This window comes from Fundulus heteroclitus, chromosome 8 (genome assembly GCF_011125445.2).
Source record: "Fundulus heteroclitus isolate FHET01 chromosome 8, MU-UCD_Fhet_4.1, whole genome shotgun sequence".
In the NCBI taxonomy this organism is placed as follows: domain Eukaryota; kingdom Metazoa; phylum Chordata; class Actinopteri; order Cyprinodontiformes; family Fundulidae; genus Fundulus; species Fundulus heteroclitus.
Window position 1 is genome coordinate 10,990,164 of NC_046368.1, and position 23,947 is coordinate 11,014,110.

The 23,947-nt window shown below is 39.5% G+C and overlaps 1 protein-coding gene across 1 annotated transcript in view; it reads right to left on the reverse strand.

The window, feature by feature from the left end:
• The window catches only part of musk (muscle, skeletal, receptor tyrosine kinase), a 36,805-nt gene that overhangs the window by 11,257 nt on the left and 1,601 nt on the right, over positions 1-23,947 (reverse strand). Inside the window, exons 2-15 of the mRNA XM_036140097.1 lie at positions 21,916-22,042; positions 20,386-20,537; positions 20,163-20,290; positions 18,877-19,018; positions 18,620-18,744; positions 15,517-15,676; positions 15,070-15,076; positions 11,043-11,333; positions 10,723-10,916; positions 10,351-10,374; positions 10,165-10,253; positions 4,544-4,718; positions 2,702-2,891; positions 2,411-2,605 (exon numbers count right to left, since the gene is read on the reverse strand). Of these exons, the coding sequence (XP_035995990.1) occupies positions 2,411-2,605; positions 2,702-2,891; positions 4,544-4,718; positions 10,165-10,253; positions 10,351-10,374; positions 10,723-10,916; positions 11,043-11,333; positions 15,070-15,076; positions 15,517-15,676; positions 18,620-18,744; positions 18,877-19,018; positions 20,163-20,290; positions 20,386-20,537; positions 21,916-22,042 (1,999 nt within the window). The remainder of the gene's footprint in view (positions 1-2,410; positions 2,606-2,701; positions 2,892-4,543; positions 4,719-10,164; positions 10,254-10,350; positions 10,375-10,722; positions 10,917-11,042; positions 11,334-15,069; positions 15,077-15,516; positions 15,677-18,619; positions 18,745-18,876; positions 19,019-20,162; positions 20,291-20,385; positions 20,538-21,915; positions 22,043-23,947) is intronic.

The following is a 23,947-nucleotide window of genomic DNA, read 5'->3' on the forward strand; positions in this document are numbered from 1 at the left end:
AGAGATGAACAATGACTAAGTTTTTCTTTTGTTTCACTTTGAATCATCGATGGTCAGAGTTGATAGGAAAGTGTTCCCAAAGCTGTTAGGAGCAACACACACTTAATAAAAATCACCCACAAAAAAAGAAGATGCAAATCAGACAAACTGGCATAAGTCAAAGAGTAAAACCTTGGGTCTATTAACATAAATGTGACTTTTTTTTAGTGAAAACACTTTTTTTATGCATACAATCCCCAATGAACACATGTAGCACAGAATACAGCCTCTTTTGAGATTGCCGCCCCAGTGTGTATTTTGTGTACACTCTATGCACTCTGTTTGACTTCCAGCGTGAGCGTAGAGCTTCTTCTGCTATCCTCTAAGAAAAAAAAATACAGCTATCAAGTTTCAGAGAAAGGATGTGGTTTTCGGTTAAGGACATTTTAGTCCATTTCTATTTCCTGGCCCGAGTCCTGAATGACTCTGACATGTGTTTGGTTTTAGTTTGTTTTGCTTTTACTGTGAGATTTTGGACTTAAATGTAACTGGGCTGATTGTTAAGATTTGTGTTCGACTCTTCTACTGCTGATGGTTTCAGATATTTAATGCTGAAGTTCAATGAGAAAAGAAGATTCTCTGAGATCCGTGGTGTATTGTGCAGCAAGACGACACAAATCAGTCACAGAAAAGCTCTTAGGAAGATAGTTCATAAAGATTATAATACAATCAGTATTAATCTTTCTCTGTGTGCGATGTTATCAGGGGCTTTAGTATGTCGCAAAAGAATTTTGCCACATCACCAGCAAACTCTTATTGATCCAGCTGAGGCTATTACTGAGCATACAGCATCATGAAGGAGGACGCCAGGCAGCTCAGAGATAAAGTTGCAGAAAGGTTTAAGCATTGTTAGGGTTTAAAACATCATCACTAATAAATATTGTACTTTACAATGTCCAGTTGGTCACATCCTCGTTCTACTACAGATAAAACAGTGCCATCTTTTATATGTGCACATATATACATTACCTCTGGACTCCGGAGGTCTAGTTATCCTTAAACCAGTCTAGAACCATTTTTCCCTCATATCATGGCCTCTTTCAGCTTCACTACTAAACGAGGCCATGCTTAAAGGGTTCACCATATGCACTTTGACTGGTCTACAGCTCTGAAGCCCCATATGTAGAAACATGTAAAGCACGGCCTATTATATCTTTCTACCAAAACTAGCACTGACGTCGTCAACAATTTTAACTTCAGTAGCTCATCCTTTGGATTGGACCGCACGGCCAGCCTTTGGTCCTAGCTATGTCGATCAGTGAGTCCTGGCTTCCCCTCGCCTGGTCGCCGGTTCACCCCTGTCTGTTTCTTGGACCACTTTTGATGGATACTGACAAACGTAGATCAGGAACCACCAATGACAGCTGCAATTTGGGAGACTCCATGACCCAGTCATCTAGCTGTCAGGATGTGATCCTTGTCAGTCTCCCTCTAAAACCTTATGCTTGCACTTTTTTTCTTGTTTCTAAGAAATCAACTTTGAAAACACACTGCTCACTTTCCGTCTTAAATATCCCATCCTCCTAGTACAGATGATCGTACTATTTCACCTTTCAATGGTGATACTGTGAACATCGGACATTAAATGTCCAAAATACCCACTGGACTTGGGTAAAAAGTTATATTCAATTCTATTCACATTATATTTTTAGAAACTCTAAGAACCACCAGTAAACCTGAAGTATCAAACATAGGAACATATGGAGCAACCCTATCTCTAATATATGGTAGAGATTGATTGGGTTTATAAGTAAGAAGGATCATTTTTTTTCATTCTGTTCTAGATATAAATCTATGTGGAAAGGATTCGGTTTTTAGATAAAAACCAGTAACTTATTTGGAAGAGTGCAGATGGCATCCACTGGCCTGCGTGATGAGAGACGCAGCCAACTATACAGCAGCTCAAGTTTTAAATACACCCAGGTACAGCTCAAAGATTGTTGACAAATTAGCTGTTGACAGATTTACAACGCCGCGGGGCTAAAACTGCCCCGTGACTCGGGTTTTAGTGTCTAGCCTGATGAAAGCGATAAGTGTGAGACTGTTGTGTCCCGCTGTGAAATGGGGTTCAAGGTAAATTGAAGGTGACTCCTCTGGCCGCCTCCCTTGTGACCTTGTGAATGACGCGTTGGTTCTCAAAATGACCAGTAGCCTTGTTGACGTATAATATCCTTCCCTCTGTCTTAGCCCTGTCTCAATCCTTTTCTCTTTCCTCTGGGTGAGGAATGTCAACATCTCTCTGTAGACCCTTGTTCTGCTGCCTTAATATTTCTTTTTTGAAAAAATGCTGCCAAACTGAACAGATATTGTAAAAGTATGTTTCACACTGTTTTTTTATTCATTTTTCCTCTCAATGATTTTTCTCTCTTACCTGGCTTGAAAAACCCGTCCAAAAGCTCCCTCCCCAATATCTCTGACATATTGGATATTGTTGCGGGGATACTCGAGGGCCAGCAGTTTTGAGTTCAGCAGCAGAGGAACTCTCTGGTACATGGGATTGGGATGGAGCCGGTCCAGCAAGAGCTCAGAAGGAAGAGCGCTCAGCTTTGGGATCCCAATCTCTCTTCTGACAGAAGCAAAAGGCACATGGTGAAAAGACCAGAACACATTAAATCATATTTCAAGCTTCTTGGTTGATTTTTTTTTCTTTTAGATTTTCTACCTTTTTCGGTTCCTCCACTGCTTCCTCCGCCTGTGGCAGCCAAGGATGATGATTGTGAGGAAGGCTGCAATCGCCATGGAGGTCAAGATGACAACAATGACAGACATTGAGTAGGCTGGCGATGATGATGATGTCAACGTGGGAGGGGGACGAGGGCTGTGATCAGGCACTGGAAGCTCTGGCTTCTTTACTATCAGAAACAGCAGGAGCAAAGTCACACGCCTTGTTCACAGCAAAGGTTCGGTATATTGCTTTGCAGCCGTGCAAAGCCCTCAACAACCCTTCATGGGGCCTCCTGGCACATGCTTAAATTAAGAAAAGGGAATCCAGATGTATGAAACACTATACATTATGCTTATAATCCATGCACATTATCGTTGTACTTGATAGGCAACATGAAACTGAGAGCATTTTAGGGAATGCCAGTCGCCTCAATCAACATGTCCAGGTTTAAGTGAAAAGATATGCAAATGTTCTGCACAACTACTATAGTTCACCTGTATTAATAACAACAACAAATACACCTTTATGTTACAAGAAGAGTAAGTGACTTTATGGATACAATATGGGCACAATTCCTCGCTGTGCTAGACCAACCACAGCTCTGAGCGCTATCTATCTATCTATCTATCTATCTATCTATCTATCTATCTATCTATCTATCTATCTATCTATCTATCTATCTATCTATCTATCTATCTATCTATCTATCTATCTGTCTGTCTGTCTGTCTGTTTCTATATAGATCTATCTATCTATATCTATATCTATATAGATAGATAGATAGATAGATAGATAGATAGATGCAGAATAAAAACATAAAACGCTTTCATACGTCCACACACTATATGCTTACATTGTTTATCAGTGTGATGGAGGTAGGGATGAATGGATATTTATGCCTGTTAAGTATGCCCTATGGGTGCTCTATACCGTTTGCCAGAAGGTAGCAATTCATGTTGGGACTAGAGGATACGAGCGGGATCAGTCCGTACTCTCTGTGTGAGCCTGAGAGCGGACTCCTCGTAAATCGGCTGCAGGGAGGAATAATCAGTCCTTCCTGAGACCCTCATTGCATACTTGACCAGATGATTAAATTCAGACAGATTACCAAACCATGTTGACATTCCATATCTGATAATACTTTTCAGTACGGCCTGGTGAAATAAAAACATAATCCTCGGGTCAACGCCAAAGACCCAGAGTTTGCGTAAGAAATATGCTCTCTGCTGTAATCGGGAGAACAACGTATTAGCATTAACATCCCATCCAAACTGGGTCTTTGGTTTCAAAGGTGAACACCCAGAGATCTGTAAGAATGTGGTTGATTTGCTGATCACGGATAAGAAGTGAGGAGTTGTCACCTGCTGATTTGGGGCCGATCAAAATTACTTTGGTTTTATTAACGTTAATAATGAGGTGGTGGTCTTCACACTATCGAAAATTAAAAGGGAACTGTTTTCCCTTTGTGCTGTTTGTAATATCGTCGAAGAAGTCAACAGTCATTGTTTTTAAAGGTATACTGTTCAACGTTTTGCTTATGATTTTATGTCAACTCATAAAATAGAAATTTATCATTATGGGTTTGTGGTATATGAAAATAATTTTTCGATCCTGTCTGATGTTTATTGTATTTGCAACAGCCAGTGGGGTATACACATTTCAGGGTCAACTCATTACTGATACATCCTGAGCTTGGAGTGGAAATGGACATTGGAGCGCAACATTTTCGCCATTTTAAATGCATCAGCATTTGCTTTTTTTTCCTGTGTGTTTGTGAATCAGAGTACAGGGGATGGTTAGGATCTGAATGAATTGAGCAAATGACGATTAAAAGAGAACCTGGAGTTGTGCTTCTTTCGCCGCACTGGGGCACAGCACAGTACTCCCAGCGTATATTGGGATCCGAGGTGTAGCACCAGGGCTTGTCGCTGATTCCACCGGGATTCCTGCAGTGGTTTTCAGAGTTCATCAGCTCTGGAATGACGTCCACAGATAGACGGTGCTGGTGGGGAACCTGCAGGACAAAACGAACTGGGTAAGCAGAGATAGAAAGGACTAACTACATATGATCAACCTTTATAGCATAAACCAAATCCGATATGACTTATTTTAAGAATATGACATATTCTAGTACTTATGCTTAGTGTGCAGTGTTGTTACAGCTCAACAAATTCAGGACACAAAGTGATTTATTTACAGTTAAATCTCTCCCAGGGGATGTGGCATGAACCTATCACCTGAGATGGTTGGATTCAAAGTGTTTTAAGCAAATTGCTCACACAAGATCTATTATTATAAACAATTCTAAGCAAAGTAACAATAAGGCGCTGACTCTCAGAAGTGAACAGGACTCCGCTTTTATCTTCTGAATCCCTCCATCTCCAACTACTTTTGCGTTCCAGATGTTTCGCAGCACTCTCAGGACCCTACAACGTCCTCAACCATGAACTTTTTCTCACACAAAATGTATTCCAATGCGCAAGAAGGGCTGTATTTCATGGCAATAAAACAGAGGTACAATAGTGCTTTATCAGGTCTTGCTGGTCAGGTTACTTTAGTCATGCACCATGATGTCATGAACAGCTTTAGAAAATGGTGCAATCTCACCACATTATCCATCTTGTATTACTCCATAATGGCTGCAACCTAATCTGCAGAATTATACTGAGCGCTTAAACTGCTCATCTTGTGCAAATAAGAAATGTGCAGCTGAATGCGTCAGTCCCTTTGAAGATGCAATTAGTGAATGTCCAGCTCATTTTATTGGCTTCTTGAGTGCAGCGATTGTCTGGGTGACTCATTCCGCCTCATCATTACACACATTACACCTAACATCAGAATGGGGAGAAATTTGTCATATTTTCCAGGGGGTCGAGTGTGCAGCGACACACACTCGACCCCCTGCCAGTTTCCGTCTTTATGACTCTAGCTAAAAAGATCGTGTCCCACCACTGTACATGACGACTGAACAGGACTTAACTTTTATTTGATTTTTACTTTGGACGGTATGGACTGTACAGTGCTACAGTGGCTCACAATGTTGGACAGTCTCCCTTTGTGCAGTTTGCTTGTTGTAAGACAGATGGAGACAAATGTGCCATGGAAATAAATTAAACATAATGACTGGAGTGTTCTTACGTGATTCATGTGTGTGATACTGTATCGATCATACAAAGGCACTTTGATGAACAGACATTGCTCTTAATCTTAACCTGTCCAGGGGGCAAGCTGCCTCTTTCCCAGTGTTCGCTGGCGGTATCCCCTCTCTAGTGAGCACCAGAGAGGATGCGAAGAAAAACATGTTGCCATCTCTGAACTGTGCTGTGCTGTTCATCCTGAAGTTAGCAGATCACGCTACTGTCACTGGTCCAAGTTTAACCCGATCAAGACTGTGGAAATAACAGTTTGGGTTTCTAGGAACCATTTACCCTTTCTCGAAGCCTGAGCTGGTCATCATACATCGACACTTAAGAACTAGAAGTTTCCACAAGATGTGCTTGTCATCTTCTACGCTGCCGTTATTGGTTCTTTCCAGTGTTCATCTGTCACTGTACAGTTTGGCTCATCCACAAAACAGGACCGGCCAGACTGCAACGAACAATTAGGTCTGCAGAGAAGATAATCGAGGGCTGACCTTCCCTCCATCCAGGACTTGTAGAGGTCAGGAAAAGGGCAGCTAACATGTCTGGAGACCTCACCCATTCTGGACACTATTTAGACTGTCACCTTTAGGTCGGTGCTACAAAGTGCTATTTGCAAAAAAAAACAAAAAAAACTAAAGAAACAGTTTCTTCCCTCAGGCTGTTTCTTTGATGAACACAAATAGCACCTCACAGTCTGAGTGGTTGGCTGCACTGCTGTGAAACAAAATAAGCATATTTGGATTGCCAAATCCTCCCTTTTGTTTTATTTTCTTCACATATTAAAACACAAAAATGGCTGTACACGCACACACACACAAACGTACCTTCTGCTCCTTTTCTTGTGCCTGACTATACATACAGGTTTTGCACATATTTTTTTTTTTAAATTCACCCTACTCAGCTGCATGCTTTTTGAATGTGCTAGTCTTAATAACTGATAATAGTAGTTTTCTTATATTGTAAAAAAGCTCTTACTGTGTCTCTTATTCTGTTTTTTTTTTTTTACCATGTGTGTGTGTGTGCGTGTGTGTGTGCATGCTTCCATATGCACTCACCGTGCTGCTTGTATCCTGAACTCCCCCACCGTGGGACAACAAAGGATATTTCTATTGTTCTGGTTTATCCCATCATTTTTTTTCTCTAATGTATATAAAGTTATACCTAAGGTCTGTACGCTGTCCGCGCTTATAACTGAAGTCATACTCCTTAATTGTGCACACAAGCATGGCCTTTAAAGGTGATTGTGATTTTAAATTGTCATTCAAATTGTTTTGGAGAAGCACTAAAAACAAAATTAATTATGTATAGATAGATTATTGGAAATCACCAGGCATCACTTACACTAATCCTTCCTTCCTTCCTTCCTTCCTTCCTTCCTTCCTTCCTTCCTTCCTTCCTTCCTTCCTTCCAAGTAGCCAAAAAGTGACACATCAGTGTTTTGCCTCACTGCCATTTTTATTCAAAGACGTTATTCACATTGTGCTTTTTCGTACATTTGGATTACTCCAAACAAAACTGTCACGTCGACATTCAATAAACTGGCGAACTGGTTCAACACCGACTAGCAATGAGACCTTTGCTTTGTTTCTTTGTATCCTTAAAGATTACTGGAAGTACCTCATCCCAGGGCAAGCATAAAGAGCCTGCAACAGTCATTAAGGAGTTCATAACACTCTGATCAGAGCATTGCCCTTTGGGAAAACGTTTCCAGTACAAATCATCCCCCTGATGCTATTACAATGCTTTTAAGGACGAAAGGAAAGTTGGGTGCTTACCAAAAACCTTCGGTGTATCGTTAAAATGCATCAGTCAAGTTTAAAAGGATATCTTTTCACTAACACTTGAATAGAATATAACATCTAAAATTAAAACTAGATAATTTTGCAAAGATCTTTACTACAATCAGTACATCTTTCTTTTTTTACCGGGTATTCACCATTGCATCCACTTGTGTGAATGTAGCTTTTACATCACTTCTACATCTGTGGGAGACAGTTTGATGATCCCTGAATTTTGCAAAACTGCATTTGGTAAACCTTTTGATTTTGCAGAGCAAAACAAACTGTAGATAAATGACTATAATTTTCTTTTTAATATTATGTTTTTTTTTTTTTTTTATAAGTTTATCACTCATGCATGCCTAAATGAGCGGAAGGCTTAAAATCTGAAGAAAAAATATCAAGAAATCCACTGGTATTGACAAGAATGTTTTTTTATGCATGATTGGTTTGTGTGTATTTCTTGTACATGGATTTTGAGATAAATTTAAAGCCATGATGGAGAATTGAGGAGGAAAAAAGAGTGATACTGTAGACTGCAAACTGGGCTGGAACAGTGTGATTTGAATGCTATTATCCCTACTCCTAGGTTTTGCATGGTTGCCAGACCCTTTTACTGTAACTCTCAAGATGTAGTGGCTCAAACATTCCTAGAAAAAATGAGTAATTTCTTCAAAGAAAAAACTGTCAACTCATGAGTGGTATCCAAATCCATTTAGGCAAAAAAGATGCCATAAACGTTTCCCCAGTAACTTCTTCAGTTGTCTCCAGCAGATTATTTATTTCAGTTTTAAAAATGAATCAACCAATCTCACTTTGTAGATTTGCCAAGTGCAGCGTAAACAGAGATACCGTTTAAATCAACGTATTCTTCTCGCGGTATATATGCACCCGTAAATGGTTTTGGGTGTGTGCGTGTGGGAAGGAAGGAAGGGAAAGATTGAGTAATCTGTGAACACTAGTTCAAAGCAACAGAAGGTTAGAGAGAAAACACCGACATCTGAGTTGTATTAGATGGCAATTGTTTCCTCGATTGAGCAAACGTACATATCTTTGGACGTGAATGAACATAACCTTCTCCACTGTACGTGTGTATGTCTGTGTGTGTGTGTGTGTATGTATGAGAGAGAGAGAGAGAGAGAGAGAGAGAGAGAGAGAGAGAGAGAGAGAGAGAGAGAGAGAGAGAGAGACTGTGCAGGAGTCTGTTTACCATATGCGTGTGAAAGCTAATTGCTTCCAGAGGCAGGATGTGACATAAGATGCTCCTCCCTCTCTGCTGACCTGGCACAAACACACACTCGCACACATACGCACAACACGGCACAGGAGGGTAGTAACAGTTCACCCAAAAAGACCCTCCGAGTGAGGAAAGCCGTAAAAACATAAAGAGGCTTTTGGGTTGCGGGGAGATTAACCCCTGAATGCCTGCCTATGTGCGCCTGGGTTTGAGCTTGTCACAGTGTTTTGTGGGTGTCTCTGTTTCTGGGTAGGGATCTTGGGATGCTTGATAAAAAACGGATCGAAGCATCTGTTAAAAAAAAGTGTATTATAAATAAAAAAAAATTATAGAACTGGAGTTCTGGAACCTCAGGTGTAGCTCTCCTCCTAGTTTATCCGCACAGTACAGTTCCCTGCATGTTTGGGGATTTGGATAGGTTTAAAAGAGTTCCTCAGTTACGAAGGAAGGAGAACACGTTCAAAGTTGTTTGTTCTTTCAAAGTATCAAATCAGAACTTCATCATATGATGAATCAGGCATTTGTTTACCCACTGCTAGTTTGGAAGATAGAGCAAAACTAAATGATTTTAGCCGGTGGCTTTAAGAAGGGGAGCCAGAGAGTTAGTTAGCTCTAAATATCAAGGGATTTTTGACCAAATCTCAGATTCAGGAGGAGTGTTGCTGTTGTTCTGGCTACTGAAGAGTGGACCAGATTTTTACTCTTGCAGATGTGCTAGGGGGGTCATGGGAGTTTGATTGTCCAGTGACATATGTTTTGTGCATCTTGTGAGGGCTTACGACCTTCTCTCCCAAGGCATGTTTCAGCAGTCGGAGTATGGGATGCTGGGAATGCTTTTAAAGGGTTGGTTCAGATTTTGTGAAGTTAAGTTGCTAGTAATTCCCTTACCTGTAGTATAAAGATGTCATATCAGCAGGCATTTTGTAAAGGTGAAAATAAATCGTTATCAATAAATCATCATGGCAGTTAATAGCGTTTCAGAAGTAGACCGTGTGTTTTAGCTGACTTTAGCAGTTTAAAATAACTAAAACAGAAATAGTTCATATATGCTGGATACACTATGTTAGCAAATATTAAAAGTCTGCAACTTTGCAAGAAATTATTTCTACAAATGGTGTTTTCTTTAGCTGAACAACATGCATGCCTCTATATGAAGCCAGACTGAGCCGTTCTGATCCCCCTTTCTGACTTTCTAAAAACTTTACATTGGTAATAGCAACCATGCATGCTTTTCTGTAGGACTGCAATTGCTTAAAAACACATTCATAAGCAAACAAAAACACCGGTTTATGTTGGTTATACCTGTTGGTTCCATGGCTGACACTGTATTCCAGATCTTGTGATATTCAAACTGCCTTGGTAGAAGCGACCTCTGCCATTGTAACAAGATGCTGTTAAAAAAAAAAAAAAAAAAACTGGCTCATTCAGGACGCTGCTGATTTATTCACGGCTGTACTTTTCTCTTCTGGTTTGCCTTTTCATACTTACTTGTTATCTGATCTTTTTGGAGATCTGAAATAAAATAAAGATAAATATTTTAATATCAATAGGAACATTTATTGGCTAATGTAACCCAAAGTGGTTAAAGACCAAAGAATAGGTAAATAATCTACTTGGATTGTTGTTTTTTCCTAACAAAAAGTGTGTAAACTTAAACTGCAGAACCTATTATTGTTCTAAGCAGACGATACAGTTTTATAACCTGCAGCCTGTCCCATCCTGACCTTTCAGATATTTAAATCTACCCACAATGATTAAAATACAATGATTAAATACACACTTAAAAAACAAAAAATCTGAACTATGTGTCCAAAAGTGTCCTTAAAACACTCCTCACAGCCTGGAGAAGTTATATCTTACCGACAAAGTGAATGTATGTGCAACCATCTGGGGCAGTGTGAAGACTTGGTAAGGCCTGACAGTTGGGCACCAGCGATGTGAAAGTCTGTGACCCCGTGACCGAGCTCAAGAGTCCGGCTTGAACTGAACCCGTCCCCTCCAGCGTCAACCACTCCTTATGACAGTAGAGCTCCTTCACCGCCAGGCAGTGTTCTCTGTTTCGACAATGAAAAGAATAAAATTAAGATGATTCCATGCCCTAAACTGCTTTATTGCTACTTTTCCACACTAATTGAGAAACTGGCCAAAAGGAGATAAAGAACAAGGACACAACACACTACCTGCAAACCGGTTTCGGTGTCGATCCTACACCTGATGGGTTGCAGTCCGGAAAGGCGGAGTGGCACAGCAGTGAGAGTGCAGCTGGGCTACACAGCCCACTCAGGCCTTCTAGCTCAGTCCACCAGCTGTGAACCAGGTACTCCTGCATCTCCTCGGGGTCCAGGAGGGAGGAGTTGAAGAAAACCAGAGAGTTTTCTTGGAGATTCGAGCGACACACATCTCCACGATATGCACTGCAGTAGCCTGTGACGCCTCTATGTCTGTCAGGTGTCTGTTGTTCCTGATGAAGTCTGTTGGAAGGACACGTACAGTGCTGTGAAAAAGTATTTGTCCTTTACACATATATATATATATATATATATATATATATATATATATATATATATATATATATATATATATATATATATATATATATAAATTGTTTTGCTTGTTTGCCAGAACAAGCAACACAAAGATCATCAAACTCATTTAAATATCAGATGAAGAAAATCTGAGTAAACAAACTCATTTCATTTATCAAGGGAAAAGAATGATCTAAACATATCCTAACTTATGAAAAAAACGGTTACCGCCATAATCCTGGCAGCAGATGGTGCCATCAGCCATTTGCCATAAATGTCAGTCTTTTACAAATCATTGTGGTTGAATTCAGGGAACCTCTCCTCTGCAGAACTGTTTCTAACTCTCGGGGTATTGTAGAATGATTTGAAGAATGATCTTGCTACAGCATTTAGAATAGATTTACGTCTGGAGTTTGACTCGGTCACTCCTATACGTAGTTTTTGTTTTTGCTGTGTAGAGGTGGACTTGCTGGTGTGCTTCAGATCATTTTCCCGCTGCTCAATTTCACAAAATTATCATTTTCCCTTACCATTTTCTGCTAGAGAGCAGGATTCGTCATTCCATTGACATCAATTAATCATCCAGGTCCCAAATGAACAAATCAGTCCATAATTATCTCATTACTACCACCTTGTTTGATAGTTGATTTTAAAATATTACAATGCTTAAAATTTTACTGAATTCTTGCTTCTAAATGTCTGCAGTATCGAAGGCCAGGAGTGATGAGTGAAACTGGACTCAACTTTCCACAAAATGTGGATAATAAAAGTTAATTCATGATCTAAAACAGGGGACAATAGATTTCGTTTTTTTTTTTTTTTTACACATGGCCAGGTGGGTTGAATAGCTTTTTCCCATAATGAATTAAAATTGTTCTTTTAAAAAGCTCGGGGTAACTTTGTCTGGTAATAAAAGTTATTTGATGATCTGAAACATTTAAGAGTGAGAAGAAAGCAAAAGCAGAAGAAATCTGTAAGCAAAGCAAATATGTTTTCAAAACACTGTACATGCGTAATTATCTCCAATTACACCAATTTAGACAGGATGGGAAATTACAGTAAGAAAACTATTCTTTTTTTTATAATGATCTTTATCATTTATCATGGAGTGAAGTTATCAGAGTATAGTCAAATTGATGTGGAATTAGAAAATGTTCATGTTCTGAAAAGGTATTTACTGTTCATCCCATTTTTACTGTAACACTATTTCTCAACTAAGGAAATAAAAAAAAAAAACAGAAGTTCAAAAATCGCCCCTCTTTTACTGCTTTGGCAGATGGTCCGTGAAAATATGAGAACTTCTTCACCTGCAATCTCTCTTCAACGTGATCCAGATGTTGATCATGAAAACGGCTGTGGATGGTTTACATAGATTGCATGCTGTCTGTTGGACTTCCTCGCTGCCTCGTGAACGAACATCTGTCACATCTTGTGTAAAAACCTGCCTGCCTGTGCGCCAGACTCCCTCTATTCCTGTTTTGCCCCTTGAGTTTGACTCCTTGATTTCCCTTCTCTGTTGCCTATTATTCCTCAGGCCTGGAAACACGCTCATCCTTGTCTGTCATTTTGACTCCTCTGAATGATGATCTGATCGCTGTACCGGACCCAGGTTTCTGCTCTCATTCTGTGATGCAGCATTTACAAACTCCATATGTCACATCTGGGGGAAAAGGATGCCTGTGCAGAGTTTAAATCTAACTAAACTGTGACCATTTATCCTTTTTTTTTCCTTCTAGGTCTACGGTTTCTACAGTCCAGATGTGGTCTTAAGCTGTCGAACCACGGTGAAATGTTACCATTTAACCTGTCTCTGACCTGCAATCCAATGCCTCTTAGGCCATTCATTTTCCTTAAACAGTCACTTCCCAATGCATTATTGTTTTTTTTTTTAATCTAACTATGCATGTGTTACTTATTCATGTCCATTAGTAATGCCAAAGTGGCAGCCAGTGCTGTGATGCATAAAAGCTAAAATTGTGCATGTAGGTGGATAAAGTATAGCAAGGTGGTTGGCACACTAAGACTGCATTTCATTATTTGGCAGAGTCAAAAGAACCAACATTGGGGTACACCCAATTCAGAAACTAGTGTAATGCAAATCAGGGCTGGACGATATTGACAGGAAGCATATCGATAAAATAGAAATCATATTGATTGATACCCATAATTATCAACAAATCCAAAACATATATTTTAAGTGCAGCCCTGGCTTTTTTATGCTGTTGCTTAGCGACCTATTTTTTAGATAAAGAACACACAAACACTGATTTCAAACTCAACCCTTTATTCAACTAACTTTTTACCAAAACCACAATTTTTGGTAAAAAGAAAAAAGAACGCATGCTCTCTGAACTCTTCCAAGGGGGCGGAGCTTGATCAAGCAGCATTCCTTGATCTGCATTTGTGATTGGTAGGGAGGATGTAATGACTGTAGTATTAACCTACGTGGCTATGCATAAGGATAGAAAACTGTTATTCTATTGAACTTTTTACTGACCCTTTTAATTCAATTATGTACGTCTATCGATCAATATATATATTGTTATTGAATTATCGCCCAGCCCTAAGACAAAAAACTTCTGAAAATGTTCAAACAAATAAAAGAATCCACTGCACCCTCCACCAATATTCATATCCCCTGGCAAAGCTGTGTAAAAGGTCTTACAATGCACTCATGACTAAGGAAATAGCAAACCACTCTCTAACATGCCATCCAAGTAAGGATGATCCTGCTTGAATGACTTGGGAAAATTAAAAAGTCAAAATATAGCAGCAGAAAATAAGTTACTCACACTGCTTTGTCCATATCTGCAGTCAGATTAAAAAGTTGATAACAATTCTGAACTCGGCAAACAAGTCTGGAGGAAGACCTGAGTTACATGAACAGGCGGCGTATGCTAAAAAGTACTTGGACTTCAACTGGAACGCTGTGGTTTAGTCAAATGACACTGAAACTGAGCTTTTCTGCAGCAACAGCAACAAAATAATCGGCTGGGTCTGACATAAGGCAAAGTAGGGAAGCGCCTCACCTCCGTAGCTAACCATGTTGGAGAATCTGTGATGCCATGAGCCTGAGTGCAAGGCATCATGGACTCTTTGAAGCACCGGCAGATCATAAAAATAAATGATTTGCTGCATCAGCAATCTCAAAATAGGTCCTGACTGGGTCTTTAATCCTGATAATGATCATAATGACGTTTCCAAATCAACATGAAAAATTGTTGCCCAGGGACACAATCCACCTTTTTATACTCCTATCATAATCTTCAGACTAATCACGACCAATCTGTGCTCACTAGCCACTTTATTAGGCACACTTGTTCAACTGCGTGTTAACAAGTATAGCAAGTCAGCCAATCACCTGGGAGCAACTCAACAAATTCAGCCATCTAAATGTGGAGAAGACGTCCTAAGTGCCAATTTCCAATACAGCAAGTGCTGTTCTCCTGATAGTAGGAGCTTGTGCAAAGTAATAAGACATTATGTAAAAAAATATATATAATTTTTAATACCGGATTTTTTTCCTAACTAAACATACCCAAAATGAAAAGTTAGATTTTCTATGATTTTCAGTACAACCATATCATTACTAAAAGTGACAATGAACATGGAAGGCTTTGTGTGCAATATTAAACATCACAGTATAACCACAAAAGAGTAAGCTGTAAGGCACAAGTCTTACCTCCAGTCTTTAGGAAAGAAGCAATATCCAGAAGACGCCGTTTGGATGAGTCCAAGCACAACGATAAGAACGAAGATTGAAGACAAACGGAAAAGACAAAGTGGAGTAGTAAGCTTGAATCTTTTTAAGGAAAAACCAGCCATAGTGCTTGTCTCTGCATGTCTTCGCTAATTGTGAGGGGACTGAGGGACACCCAGGTGGAAGCAGAGTGTGTATGCAGGTGTGGCCACTGTCACTTCAGTATGTCTGTGGCCAGGGTGGGTTTAAAGCAAGAAGCAGCTGAAGCAACGTAAGGGGCCACCAACTAGCAGCTAGCACAACACAAAGAAGCAGCTGGGCACAAACAACCCCTCACCAATAAAGGAAGTTAGAAACAGCTCTGTTTGTCTTTTGTTGCTCTGAGTAAACAGTTTGATGTGAAATTGAAGCTCTTTTTCTATACTTTACCCGTAACAGCGACCCTGGCACTTTTTTTTACAGTGTTTGCTCCACCGCTGTGTCTGTTGGAGGCCACACACGTATACAAAGCTGACTTGGTCACCGTCACTTTGAGAACAGACAGTATTACGTCTTCCACCAAGGTCTCCTCCACGGAGGCCCCTGAGACCTAGAAATAAAATCATAGAAGAGTCAGAAAATAAATAATGGATACAGTTCAGGTAAGAGGTTTTACATGAAAAAAAAAAGTGCTTCATCTCATGCTTTCAGTGATGCAGCTGAACAGTTTTTCCATTAATCATACAACCTTAGTGATTCTTTTAAAACTGAAAAGCGAGCTAGAGTAAATAATCCAAAATAACACTTGAAAAGCAATTGATATCCTCTTTCTTTTTTCCATTTGGAAACTCCTGCAAAATTGTAATAGTAATTCCATGTGAAAGGCAGCAAGAAGGCGAAATCTGGAACTGAGATTTTATAACTCAGCTTAGCTTCAAAACCAATTAACGTTTATTTTTAAATTGAACTTCAAGGGAAATTTATACGGATTAACGCGTGTTCACTCTACATATGAAACAACAAACAGTAAAGGCATGTGACGTACTTTCCATCATAAGAACCTACATCTAGCCGTCATAATGAACTATATTCATTTGAAGATCATCGGCATGCCCAGTGATGATGTATCCACGTAAACAATAAGCGTGTTGTTAGTTGGGTTTCTGGATTCACACTTCAATTTAAGATAAACAACGTGTGCGGTGTGGCTATGTCTGAGCGAGCGGAGCTAGGCTAGGCGCTGACATGTGGCTGCGTCTATGTTTGAAGTTGCTTTTCGCACGGCCTGTTTTTAGGACCTGGCCCTGCTGATGCGTATTAATGGCCTTAACAAGCTGCCAGAAAATCACCTCTCACAGTAATTTTAATCAGCGCACACCCACAGGCACACAAGCGGACCTCATATTTACAACTATTACGGGCCTGTAATCACATTGTAGCCAGCCTCCAGGACTATAAAAGCCCCAGACGGTATGTGATATAAGTGTCCTTGTTGAAAACACAAACTGTTTGACGTTCTACATTAATCATAAGCCAAAAAAACATGCATAGATTAGTCAGGCTTTGATTCTCACCATTTACTATGGAACAGTTTTGGGCCAATTCGTGGCAGAATCCTCAGGTCACGCTCTCATTTAATAAGAGCAATCTAATCAAACCTGATAATGATGTGTATTATTAGATAACTGCGGGGCAATCTGTTCAAAGCTCTGTCGCCATGATGAGAATTCCCTGCCGTTTATATCTATGATCCAATAGCCAGTCTGAAAGCCCATTAACTGCTGAGTGAGTGTGTGTGCGTGAGTGTGTGTGTGTAATTGCAACTGAATGAGGATTTTCTTTTTACCCATTTTACTTGTAAAGTGAGGACTTTGATGCAAACTGAGGACTTTTTTTGGTCCACTTTTTTCTGGGCAGGAGGTCAGGTTTAGGACTGAGGGTTAGGGTTAGGTGTAGGGTTAGGGTAAGACTTAGGCCATAGAACGAGCTGCAAATGAATGGAAGTTTAGGTAAGATCCTTACTTTGTTAAAAGAGTTTGTAGGCGTAAAGGATTCAGTGTCTGGGTATCCATAATCTCAAGATGACACATTTTCTTTTTTGTTTCGACATGAGTGGACACGTAACCTTTGTGTTAACAGGCCGTTTCTTTGTATTTTCCAGTTGTCGTTTTTTGTTTGTTTGTTTGCTTTTCGTGGCCTTGTGTATTTCTTCCTGTTGAGAGAATTGAACTCAAATGCCAAAAGATGTCATTTGTGTCTTATTACTATCTAGTCCTGGATTCTTTTTCGTTTGTGACACAAAGGGGCAAGTCCCCTTTTGCACCCTCAGAGGAAAAAGATACATTTGAGAACAGAATAAAGGTTGCATCAATCTCAATCTTTATTTTAATGAATGTTCACCGTTGGCTTTTCCAGTCAAGGATCAGTCGAACAAATGCATTTATGTAATTTAAAAGGGATTAGAAGCTGCTCATAAGATATTGACTTGAACAAGTGGATGTTCTGTGTGCAAGTTCATACATGAATTCCCCCACCCCCCCACCCCCTGTCATCCTGGAGGGAGCCTTGCGGCCCATGTGAAAACAGCCACTCAATGCATTAATGCGTTTTTATATAAAGAAGACCTCTGAAAGCATAACTGCTGTAGGTCGGATATCTGACTGCACTGTTGTGCCATGGATATATTTTGTTAAAGAACTTTGGCTTTGGAAGAAATGGCTCATTACAAATTAAATACAAACCATTTTTTCTGTATTAGGGTGACAATATTTTGATTTGCAATAAAACAGGACACATGGTCCAGTTATGGAAGAAAAGCATGAAAATTGTGTTTATTTTACATAAAGTTAAGGTGAACTTTGACTCTTGTAGTTCAAAGGTCAGTACCGGTAGCCCTTCGAATGAGACAGCACCAATGAAGTAGCTCTGAATTTGAAAAAGGTTAATGACCTCTGCTCTAAACCAATGATAGAAGCTCCACAGGACACAATAAAAGCACCTAATCCCAATCGATTGTTTCTTTTTTATACTATTTCTTATATACTAAATCAGATTTTATTACTTGAGGGGCAAAAATAACATGTTGCCAATTAAATCTAACATTCAACGTGGATAAAATATAGAAAAACAGTTATTAAAATTATTTGTTTATTTAGTAAGCTGTGAATTTTTATTTTTTATTTTTATTAAAATTTTTATGAGGGGGAGGGGGGTACGCATAGAGAACACTAATTTGGCAGTTGAAAACTTAAAAAATAAAAGTCTGACAAATTCCAAAAGAAAAAAATAATGCTTGCTGATAAATGCAGACAAATATTTCGGCATCTATAATTGTGCAGTAATCATACAACTGAACACGGTTCCTGTTATTGTGTAGCGTGTAAAAGACTAATTACATACTTTTCTAAAAATGTACTACATTTTGTAATTGTGAGTGCAGACAATAAGAATGGGTTCTAACACAGAAAAGGACTAAAAAAGGAAAACCTTTTTAAATGTCCAATGTCAATAATGTTTGCATGCATATGCATATAGATTAAGTCCAATCACTCACAGCATTCCCGTTTTCCAGCCAGGTGATGGTGGGGATGGGGTTTCCCGTGGCGTTGCACTCCAGGGTTATCTGGCTCCCATAATCTGCTCTCTTCTCTTTGGGGACTCTCAGGAGTCGTGCTGGAGCTGAGCAGAAATAAAATAGAGTACTAGATTCCTTTAAACACACAGGAAATACCTCACAGAATGAAGTTCTGATTGCTGGAAGTAAATTTGCTCATGCAAGCATAGAAAGTAAAACCACTTTGAAATTCATACTTTGCACTTCAATGGTGACAGGCTTTGAAAAGGCCAAACCAAAGCTGTTCCTGGCCACACAGCGGTACATCCCTGCATCCTCCTTCTGGATCCTATGAATTTTCAGGGCCCCATAATCCAGAATGGTAACGCGGTCGCTGACCTGAAAGTGATTTGTTTAAAAGATAGAACAGTAAGCCATATTTCACCACTAGGTGGTGCTTGAGCAATGTCTGTAGACCAAAACAGGATGTGTGACAAGCCGCGCCTCTCTTCCTCCTCTATAGCGGACACCCAGCCCCTCTTTCCCTCCTCACGAGTCGCCTTTCATGCGCATGTTTGTGAAGGATATGAGCACAGCAAACCTGCCTCACCTTTCGGAGGAACATTTCTAGTGAAGAAGTAAATCCCTCATGACTTTATAATGCTGTTAGCAAGAGAACATTTTGATCTGCTGGGTTTGCTCCCCACCTATTTGCTCCAGTGCTGCTCTGATGGTAGCATTTTAGGGCAAGGAGGGGCAAACAAGAGACTGGAGAACAACATACAGAGACGCGGTGCGACGTTAGACCACAGACCATCTAGAATATTACCTTTACCTCTTCGCATACCGATTTTTTAGTTCTTTCAATCAAAATAAGGAAATTTTGCTTTCTTTTAGAAATGCATATCAGTCAGGCATAACATTATTACCACAGACAAGTGAATAACTTTAATGTTCTCTTCATCATGACAGTAGTACCGGGTGGGAAATTGTAGGCAACGTAAGGCAAGGCAAGTTTATTTACAAAGAACTTTTCAGGGCTTTTCAGCGCTTTTAGGTAGCAAGTGAACAATGTCTCATCCAAGTGGATGTAGAAGTCAGGATGTGCAGAGCCCTGCATATGGGGCTGCAGTGTAAGCTGGTTGTGATCCTTTTTAACATTAAATGCCAAACAGCAACTATGGGTGAGTAGTTGCTTGAGAAGAACTTGAAGTATTTACTTAGCCCCCAAATTCCCCTGATCCCAATTCAGTTGAGTATATTTTGGATGTGCTTCAACAAACAAGTCAGATCGCTGCAGACCATACCTCACACTTCTCAGGTTTTATAAGATCTGCTCTTAGCATCTTCACATCTTGGTGCTAGATACCACAGCACCTCTTAAGGGCTCTAGTGGAGCCCATGTTTCAACAGGTCTGGGCTGTTTCAGCAGCAAAATCAGGGGCCAACACACTATCAGACTGGTGGTCATAATGCAATGTGCCATCAGAATAAATTATTTAGGTCTTAAAGCCAAAACATAAAAGATACTAAGTGTGCTTACCTTGATAAGCTCATCATCCTTGAGCCAGGTGACATCTGGTTTGGGGTTCCCGAGTGTGACACAGGGCAGCACCGCTTTGGATTCTATCAGTAAAGTCACATTGGTAGGCTGCCGTTTGATCTGGGGCTCTGATTAAGGGAAAATGCACTTTTTTTGTTATTCAAAATAAACATTTAAAATGGCTTGAATCAATCATTTTAGCCATGGAATAAATAAAGCTTACTCATTTTCAGCTGAAGCGCTCCGCAACTCTTTGCAGCTTCTCCGATGCCATTACTGGCAATGCAGCAGTACTCTCCGTTGTCTGATTCTTTGACATGAGGGATGATCAACATCTGGCCCTGCTCCTTGGTAAAGTATCGGTTGTCATAGTACCTGGTAATCACAAAGATAGTGCGGAACGAACTGTGTTGTAACAGAAAGCCAAGAGTATCAATCTAGTTACTGACTATTAACTAGTCTCATTACATTTTAAACCTACCAATTGAGATTAAATATCCATGATAGAACCAGTTTTGGTCCGTGAGGCAGACGCCCTGTCTACTTTTAAGGCTAGGCTTAAAACGTTCCTTTTTGACAATGCTGATAGAGTGGCTTATGTTACCCTGAGCTATCTCTGTAGGTATGCTGCTATAGGCTTAGGCTGCTGGAGGACACCGTGGTCTATTTTACTCACTCTGCTAAGCTCTCCTACTGTTCTCCAATATGCAGTTTGTTGTTATTTAAACTTATAACTTTTTGTTCTCTGTCATTTTTTTCTTCATAGTAGGTACAACTGGTCTGGTGTTCATCATCCAGGAGAGGCAGATCATCCGCTATCACCATATAACGTAGAAATTGATTCCTGGATCAATGTGTGCTTCTGTGCTTTTTGTGTCTCTGCTCTGTCTTCTCTAACCCCCAGTCAGTCGAGGCAGATGACCGTTTACACTGAACCTGGTTCTGGCTCTTCTGGAAGTTTTTCCTCCCTGTTAAATGGTAGTTTTCCTCTCCACTGTTGCTTCATGCATGGTCAGTATGAGGGATTGCTGCAAAGCCGTCAACAATGCAGGCAACTGACCACTGTGGCTCGACACTCTTTCAGGAGGAGTGAATGCTGCTTGTCAAGACTTGATCCAATCTGCTGGGTTTGCTTAGGTAGGAAACTTTTTGACCAATCTGTATGATCTGATTGAATTTGACTTTGTAAAGTGCCTTGAGATGACGTGTTGTGAATCGGCGCTATATAGATAAAATTGAATTGAATTGAATAGAAAAGGTGGTGTTTTCGATTTCAACTTCTCTGTCACATGTACATGTGCCCCTGGGCAAGGTACTTAGCCCCAATTGCGGCTCTAGTGTACAGTGCTACAAAAGGTCAGTATGACTGGAAAAGCGATATATAAGTTCAGTCCATTTACCATTTACCAATACACACTTAATGAGTCTGGCTTTTATTGACCTACTTATTTATGCACAACAGAAATCCTTCGAGCAGGGCCTGTGTTTTCAATTCCAAATTATTTCTGCTTTAAATTTTATATTTCCATTGCAATAACTCCTATATTGTATTCATTAATATACTTTTGTGCTTGTTTTGTTGTTGTTGTTTGTCTTTTCCACTACGATATGTGCTGCTGCCTTCTTCGGCCAAAACTCATCAGCTGCAACCAGTCCTGTCTCTGCATCCTTTCCTGCATGTGAAGGGGCCCTCAAAATGCAGTTATTTTGAAAAGACAAGGTCTAAAATTATCAAAAAGCTTAGTAAACTTACATGATTGGTTGATTGTTTTTGGTCCATGTGATATAAGCACTGGGGCTTGACTCCACCTCACAGATGAAGGTGGCATTGTGATCCAGAAGTACATCCACCGTTTCTAGTAAAGTGATGATGTGAGGTGCTGGACCATATAGAGGAAGAGAAAGCATTTTGTTACACAACAAAATAATATTTACAGAAAAATCCTATTATTATTTGGTAATTGTGTTTCTTTTACCAAATTACAACTATATTTAACTTTAATTTAGGATTAGACAGTTTCTCACAGATTTTAAAAAGCCAAACGATGACGAGATAAAACTCCTTCCTACCTGCATGTATTTACGATTACATTAAAATTTTGCTGTCAAGCATATACTAAGATGTGTAGAGATGGTTAATCTAAATAAAATATGTACATACAATAGATATGCATGTGCGCATTTATTATGCAGATTATCAAAATTAGGCATAACTAAAAATAACACTGATGGCTATATTGACAGCAATGTGCTTCCAGTCACTGTGTAGTAAATGCATCAACATGCATTAATAGGATACATAAGCCACTATAAATGTATTTATTAAAATAGTCTATAAGAAGATAAAAAGCCATGAGCTGGGTCCATCCCTAATAAACATTCTATCCTGTTTAATCTGTTGTCAGAAACTCATTTTCAGTATAATAAAGGTCAAATTTCAGTTCTGTATTAAACAAGCAGAAAAATAAATGAAACTAGTTAAAAATGTTTATCACATAAACCAAGACTAGAAATATTGGATCTTTTTTTATTTCATGTAAAGTATAAAATAGAAAAAAACATGTTTGTATTGGATTAGGTAAGACAATAGTCTATGGGTTTGGCTCCAGATCAGACACATTCAACTCAGCACCAAGAATAAAGCACAAGAGGAAAAGGGATAAGAGTTCAAAGGATATTTTGTCGCTTTGAAATTTCACAAAGACTTCTAAATGACTCACATATAAAATCTCAGTTCACACCATCAGTTTTTTGCTGCTGTTTGATGTCGGACAGCTGATTGTTAGAAAAAAAGTTGCCGCAAGGATTCCTTGATCAACCTAAAGTTTGGGTTTAAAGATTGTAAATGTTTCATTATTTGCTCCATTTAGAGGTGTTCCAGATGATACATTTCCTTCCTCACTGTTGTTGTATTTTCAGTGTTATGTCTGAACAGATGTTTAACACCTCATTTGAGCATGAGAACTGATGACATGCTGATTGTGTCACAGAATGAATCTCTTCTGGCCTTTTCTGGATGTGTGGTCGTTGATATAACACACATTTAATTTTCCCATTTCAGACATATAGTGAAAGTGAAGCAATTATATATATATGTCCCTGAGCAGCTTGTTAGAACATATGACATCAAGAGGAATTTGAAATACCAGGACATTTTATATAGAAATATGGTAACCAATGACAAAAACTGAAAATGGGTCATGAGCCATCTACTAAATAGATAATAATCCAAACTACACAGTAAAATTAACAAATAACTATTTCCTTAAACACAAAGGTGCTCTGACCACAGTCTCTTTCTCTCTCTCTCTCCCTCTCTCTCTCTCTCTCTCTCTCTCTCGCTCAAAACTTAAATGCTGTGGAAAATCTGAAGTAAATAGTGCGAAAGTAAGGGATCAGCGCTCTGGATCTTGAGGGAATATGCAAAAAACAACGGTCAAAGACCCCCTCAGTGTCATGGTTTAGTTTTGATTCGGCTTTTGTTGCCATTGGTTTTCGGTTTTTCCACCTTGTTTTAGTTTTAGTTAGGGTTTAACTTTATTTATTGTTTTTAGTTTCTCCTTCCCCTCACTTCAGCCTTCCCTTCCACCCAGCCTTCACTTCACTCTCCTTGCAGTCAGTCACACCTGTTAGTAATTATTCAGTCAGATGCATGTCACCTGTTAGTCTTCCTATTTAAACCTCCCTCTGCCTCACTTTAGTGCTGGTACGTCTTCTGTATCATCCACTCCATGCCAGTCCTCGTCCTTGCCTTGGAAGGTCTATTTCTGTTTTCAGATTTAAGG